At 33.7% G+C, this 7693-nt stretch overlaps 1 protein-coding gene across 1 annotated transcript; it reads left to right on the forward strand.

Moving 5' to 3' along the window:
* Positions 1–3450: 3450 nt before the first annotated feature.
* Positions 3451–5664, forward strand: LOC142630601 (myb-related protein 308-like). Its single transcript, XM_075804622.1, has 3 exons — positions 3451–3583; positions 3686–3815; positions 4821–5664. The coding sequence occupies exons 1-3, from the start codon at positions 3451–3453 to the stop codon at positions 5662–5664; spliced, it is 1107 nt and encodes a 368-aa protein (XP_075660737.1).
* Positions 5665–7693: the final 2029 nt, after the last annotated feature.

The following is a 7693-nucleotide window of genomic DNA, read 5'->3' on the forward strand; positions in this document are numbered from 1 at the left end:
CTGATTTTCATAATTCTCGATAAATACCCTATCTGTCGAGCAGCTGTCAAGTTTCGAGCTTAGACAACTTTTTTAAATCTCGATAGATATTAGCTGTCGAGTTTTAAAAACCAACACTTCATTACTTGATTTTTGGACAGACTTGCATGGCTTTAATACTTGAACTTGAAACCTTATTCCTTGAAGCATTAAACACATCATAGATCTACTCAATTACAAGTAAAGTGCGTTTTATCAAAGGATTAGTTAATATATGATGATATATGTTTCTAACATGAATTACATATATCCTAACATGTTATCAAATAATTTTTTTAAAAATACTTTAAAAAAATATTTTCAAAAAATATTAATTTCGAAACAAATAGAAACCTACCTCACGTTGCAACTAGCATGGAAAAAGATATGAGTGTTATGATTCAGTGGTCCACATAAAATGGACCAATTATTATGCTTTAATAAAATTTCCATTAAAATTCATGGTGGTTGTTACATAATTCAGATCAACACACGTCGGTATAATAATTATACATTCTTCCAATTTAATTCACATAATTTAAAGTATTAAAATGATGGGGACATATAATTAAGAAAACTTTTTTCTCAAAAATTAACTGCATTTTGGAGTTCTGATTACAAAATTAATTTTGAGAACTATATTAAGGTGTCAAATATGGCCTCTAGAACTCTCTAGCTTTCCTCTACAGTAGGTGATACTAAAAAAATGTGCAATGGTGATCCTGAAAAATTAATTTCAAAATTGCTTTTGGGAGTTCAAAAAGGTCATATTGCACCCCAACAATTTTAGAAACAATGTAGGAATGCTTAATGCTCAACGTCCATTTGTGATGAAGTAATACGTAGAATACAGTTCTTCTGGGCCTATAACTTTCGTGCCACAATACTAAAATGCAAAATGGTATTAGGGATGGAGTCATGTAAAAGTAATACCTTCCTGGAATCATGTAAAAGTAATACCTTCTGAAAACTTGAATCCCGATTCTTGTTTCCCACACCTTACAAACATTTATACTTATGAAGTGACCACCTCACAAAAGGTGCGCGGTGGTAAAATTCGATAGTTATAATAGAGAAAAGAGATATGAACATTGAATGTCTCAATTAAAAACACAATATAATGTTGGTTGAACTTTATAACTCTTGGCAACTACTTTATTGAACTAAACTCACAAAAGAGAACATGGAGAGGGAAAGAGCACTGCATGGGTCCACTTCTTTCCAAAGCGTGGACTACAAGAGAAGGCAGACAAGAGATGGACTCTAGCCCAGCCCAATGCAAAAGAGGTGTCCATTGGGCTGAGATATGGGCTGGAACATTACCCTCTATATTCAGCACAAAAGATAAGGAAAAATCCTCCAAAAGTGTTTACAAGTTTCAACATGTCCTCTGATAAGGCTTTAATAATCCAATGAGGACTCAAACTCAGGATTTCACAAAGGCTCAATGTATCACCTTCAAGAATGAATTTGAAGAGACTTTTGTCAATATATAATATCTTAAGAATGATATATATATATATATATATATATATATATATATATATATGTGTGTGTGTGTGTGTGTGTGTGTATTGTTTTGATGTAAAATTTTGAGATTTAGGTAATATTGATATTGTATTATAAATTGTTTAGCTAAAACCCTTACATTCAATAGTACTGCCTATTTCTCTCGTGTATAAAAAAACATGGTGCTTAGTCTAGAAACATTGCATGATACTTGAAGTACTAGTTGTACTAAAAAAACATAACCAGCAGCATTGATGTCAGTGATCACATGGTGGCCATTCAATTTATATTTGGGACTGTCCGAAAGTAAAGAATTGTAATCCAGTATTGCTACTGAGCTTGGCTAAAGCCATATGCATGTAATATATACTTTCCTCCTTTCATCCCAAGTCATTCTAGACATGCACATCACCAGGAAATCATGCTTGAAAATTTTTTTATGTCCAACAATTGGGACTGATAATACTTAGTCCTCTCCTTAATTACTCTCAGCTAAACTTAGTTGTTTTGTAACTTACTTCCCTTTCTCTTATGTAATGCCAAGGTTCTATACTGCTTGATTATATTGTCTTATTATACTGTTGGATGTGGCTTCATGCAGAAAATGGCTAAATGCGCTTTATTTTTATAGTCTTTTCAAAGTATTTAGCAAAATGCCTTGTTTTGAAACTCGATTTTAACAAAATTGAGTTCCGTGTAAAACTAGATATCTTCAAAATCGAGTTCTATGTGTATTTTTAAGTAGAACTCGACATTAACAATGTTGAGTTCCACTTAAATTTTCAAAAAAATTCAAGAGGCAAAACATGCATAGAACTCGACTTTGGAAAGACGGATGTTTTGCTACATACTTTAAAAATAAAGGGCATTTAGCCATTTTCACCCTTCATACTTCATACCCTTAGAGATGATCACATGGCCCCATTGATCTTTAACAAATTTTCAGAATCATACCCCAAAGATGAAATCCCATTGCTGCAAGGTTAGAAGGTAACATTTTTCTACCTGGACATCCATAATTAAACAGTCATGCTGTGTGAAAGCCCCCATGTCTCCAAGCATATGTGGTATTCCACCTGGACATATTGATTACCTTTTATAAAAAATCCTTGTCCTCAGACCTAGTTACCAACTTGAAGATTCACTTTTTAACTGAACATAATTTTCTAATATTCGTTTTCCTAATTTCCGTGCTTTTGTTACCCCATTATTTTCACATTGTAGATTATTGATGCATCAGTAGTGAAATTAATGGAGCAGTATCGTAGGTTCCGAACAGTTTCTAATGCCACATATATATGATGCATGCATGGTAGTTCAATGTTGCAAGACACTCATAGGTTGTTCAATATCATTTCTTCAATTAGTTGAATCGTTTGTTTAAAATACTTTCTCTCGTCAAACTTGTGATTATTAGAAACTAATACAGATCTAGTCATTTCCTTTACACAATGAACTAAATAATAGAAACGAATCAGATCTAGTCATTTCCTTTACACAATGAACTAACTAATATAAACGAATCAATAATTTATGCTAATTTAGTTAGATTTAATCTAAGTTTAACCAAATAATTCACCCGATTCGAACCTGACTCAAATGCTCTTGAAGCCAAGCATGTGAGTATGGTGGAGTTAGAGAGTAATCTTCATTTTCATCTCAAACCGTTGGTATGAAGATGGCATACATCATGCAAATTTAGTTAAATGGGAGCAAGTCAACATGCTTTTCTTGCCTTCACACTTGTTATACCTTTAAACCCCTCTACTCCATCCTCTCTTTCCTCTCAAAGAGCATTTGCAAAACAAGTTATTTGAAGTTGCATCACCATTATCCAGCTCTCTCATCATCAACTCTCTTTTCTTTTTGTTTTTGTTTCCTACTTTCTTTTTCATTTATCTAATTTTTGGATTAACAGATAAGATGGTAAGATCGCCTTGCTGCGACAAGCTGAACCTTAAAAGGGGTCTATGGACTGAAGAGGAAGATGCAAAGATACTTGCATATGTCTCCAAGCATGGCACAGGCAACTGGACAGCTGTCCCCAAGAAAGCAGGTTAGTTTATATGGGTTGGATCAGACTTATAATATGGACTAGTTATAGCCAGATTTTAGTTTAACTGATCATTTTGATACTGTATGTGAGGCTGTTCGGCAGGACTTAAGAGATGTGGGAAGAGCTGCAGGCTAAGGTGGACTAACTACCTGAGGCCTGATCTTAAGCATGACGGCTTCACACCTCAAGAAGAGGAGATGATTGTTAGGCTTCATGCAGCTATAGGTAGCAGGTGGGCTACTTATAAACTTCTATCGTAGTTACTCTCTTTCTCTCTCTCTGCACTTGGTTTAGGTCTAAATTACTTATTAAAAGGGAATAAAACTCTTTTTGGATCTTGTTTTTTAAGATTCCTGTTTCTTTTCTTTCGTATTCCATGTTGCTCTTCCAACATTTTCTTTCTCATGTAGAAAGTTGCAATGCATACAAGTCATATTTGCTATTTTCTCTCAATTTTAAGTTGATTTCCCCCCAGAAATTATTTAATTATAATTACTTTGGAAACAATATTCTGTCTCAAAGCAGAGTTTGTCATATGCAATCCCTTGCATTTCCTACACTTCATATTTGTTTTCCAACACTTACCATGTATATAAGCTTATTTTCATATTAGCATCAGAGATTCAGAGTTTACAATCAGAGTTTCCAACACTTTCCCATTCTTGCATTTATGCTGTCTCCACCAGTCTCTCTAAGTACCTTTTTTCTCATCCTTGTTCCTAGTATATCTAACTTACCAAACTCTTGGTACTTTAGCACACTTTTGGATTTTAGAGAAACAGCTTCTTACAAAATAGTATGACTTAGGTTGCTTAGCGGTTCTGGTTTCTCTCCTCTCTGAAGAAAACAATCAAAATTTTCAAAAAGGAAAGAATATCCAAAATCTGGCTATGTATTACTATTCTAGATGGTGCCCGTTAACAACTTTTTATACATTTTTTTTACTTTTTGCAGCTTTTTATTTTTATTTTTGACAATTTGTTAGCAATATTTTCATTCTTTTTGGCAATTCTTTTAATTACTTTTTGTCATTTTTATTAACACAACCCATTAAGGGAAATCATAACAAGCACCGCAAGGTGCTCGTTAACATTTCCCTTCTATGGACAAAGTTGTGTCATTTCTCAGAAGATGATAACAAACATAACTACCAACTGTAGACTGTTTTCTGTTACTAGTGCAAGAGTAATGTCTCTCTCTCTCTCTCTCTCTTAGTCTCATGGTTTCTGTGGTCCAGGTGGTCCATAATAGCACAACAACTTCCTCGGAGGACAGACAATGATGTTAAGAACTACTGGAACACCAAGTTAAGAAAGAAGCTTTCTGAAATGGGAATCGATCCTGTTACTCATAAGCCCTTCTCTCAAATACTTGCTGATTATGGAAACATTGGTGGCTTCCGAAAACCTGGCACCAGAGTTGGACCTCTTAATAAAGATTTGAAGAGTGCAATTATGTTAAAATCAGAACCATATCCAGCTGCACCACAAGGATTCCCAAACTTCAACAGCCAATTGATGAGTGCAACAATATCACCCCAAAAAGAACCAATCCAAGATACCCTTTTCAATAACAATCATACTGACAACTACCCATCGGATCTTCTCGCTGAGCTCCAAGCTATAAAACTTGTCACAGAGGCCTCAAATTGCTCCAACAATGAGACCATCCCACCACCAGCCTTTGCTGAGGCCTCGTTGTCATCATCATCAATGTCATATTCTCCTACTTGTTCTACTACAGCCGCGCAAGAAAAGTCATCCCTAGACTTCAGCTGGCACGACTTTCTTCTTGATGATGCATTTCTACCAGCTGATCCTCAAGAACAAGAAACCACTGCCGAGTATTCATCAAAAGAATTTGCATGCCAAAAACAAAAAGGGATACTGCAAATTAGTGACACTGACAATGAAGCTGCCATTCAAGAAAGTAATACCAAAGCTAAAGCAATAGAATGTGCATTCATAAGCAATGACTTTGAAGCTTCATCGTCCTCTGACTTTGCTTTTGTGGAAGCCATGCTATATCAAGAATATGAAATGTTGTTAGACTTCCCTAACCTGGAACCATTCTACTACTGAGTCTGAGTCTTCTCCAAGTTTTATGGCATTATGGTGTTCAAATATATAGTAGATTAAGAATTACTGAATAAAGATTTATTGGTTTCCATTTTTTATAATAGTTTTCTAACCTTTTCAGCATTTATGGGTTGAGGGCTAACAGTCTATCATTGTGTTAAAATTATGGTTTTCTTCTTCTAATAGTTTGTGTTCTAAGACTATATATCATGTACTTAGATGCATCACTACTTTTTTTCCAGCAGGCCATCCTCTACTGACATAGTGACATAATATTAAAATTATATTGTTTCAAAGTTCGCACTCCATAAGAAAGCTTACCTTGGACTAGAGATTTCCTATTTATTAATTGAAGTTTCTGCAGAAGATGTACTATCTTATATCTCTAGGGCTAATGCTCTTATATTTGACTCTTGTCAGGTTTTCCACTTGGTAAAATACAAAACCTATCCCTTACGTTCGGGTTAATGTTAGGTACAACCAAAACTTTTCAAAAATATCCAATTTGGCATAAATGTTACTTAAAATCGTTTTAAAATTCCGCTACTCCGCCTCTTCCTTCTCCATCCCTAGTTGCTATTTATCTATCAGTTGCTACCTAGACACTCCCTAGTGCAAATATTTGCCATAATGCAGTCATTGTAACAGTCAAGATAAGCTATTAAAGAGAAGCAAGAAATAAGGAACTTTCAAATGGTTTTAAGAGTCGGTTTATGGATACAGCTGAAAGCTGAAAATTGAAAATACTGTAGCAAAATAATTTTTAAATGTGTGAAATGTGAATAGTGTCGTGAGACCCATTTTTAATAAAAAAATTGCTAAAATTTGAAGTTTGTGGGTCTCGTAAATAGTGCACGGATTCATAGGTGTGATGAAAAGAGGCTAAAAAGTAAAATATGTATGGCTAAAAAGTAGCATGAATAGTGAAATTTGTCCCCCTGACACGTGCTGCAGCAAAAAAAAAAAGAAAAAAGAAGAAGAGAAAAACGCAAATGCAAAACGCAACAAATGGCTGATCCAAACAGATAGTAAGAATGTGTTTGGATCCGGATTATTTTTTCTACGTTTTGCTTTTTGTGTTTTACCTTTTTTTTTTCTTCGTTTCTGCTGCAGGGGGACAAAACGCGCAGTGCGCGTACTGTGCGCGCACTGTTCACGTACTTTTTCAGCAATTTTTTTTATTAAAAATAGGTCCCGCATTACTATTCACACATTTAAAAATTATTTTGTTACAGTATTTTCAGTTTTCAGTTTTTAGTAATAAGTTCTATCTAAACGAACCCTAAGTGTAGTTTATACTGAGGGAGCAAAGTGAGTATTTATAAAAAAAAGTCTTTGTTGTATTTGGTATTAGTCCAAATATATATTTTTTATTTTATTCTTATGTTTGAGTGAAAATAATAATAATTATTTAAATTGGTAATATTTTGAAGTTATTTCAAAATCTAGTCTTTTTTTTCTTTTTCTTTGTTTAAAATGTATTTTGATTTCAACTGATTTGGATGAGTTTTAAGGCCCGTTTGACACCCTAGTTTTAACACACAATTACATATTTTAAACAACATTACACATATTTCTATACATTTTTTCACCCACACGTATATCAAAATACTTAAATAACATAACTTAAACTACTCTCCTAAACACCTTTTAAGCGTTGAATGTGTAAAATTCCAAATGGTTTCAAGCTGTGCTAATTTAATTCAAAGAATTACTATTATTTTGCAAATTTTTTCCTATTTATAAGCTCAGCCTAACTTATTCTTTTTTTTTTCCCCTCTCTCTTTATTAAACAACTCGTAGCAAATCTAATCTGGGTCTTTTTTTGCCAGTTATGCTATCTTTGCAAACATATTCATTATGCAACCCAAAACGAAACTTATTAGTTTTTTTTTTTGTGGAACTCGAAGCATATTAATTATATGGCCTTATTTGGAACTCAAGTTTTTTGAGTTTCAATGTAAAGAAATTGAGTTTCTGAAACTTGATTTCTAGTGAAAACTTCTAAAATAATATTATCTCATATTTTTCT

This window comes from Castanea sativa, chromosome 4, assembly GCF_040712315.1.
Source record: "Castanea sativa cultivar Marrone di Chiusa Pesio chromosome 4, ASM4071231v1".
NCBI lineage: Eukaryota > Viridiplantae > Streptophyta > Magnoliopsida > Fagales > Fagaceae > Castanea > Castanea sativa.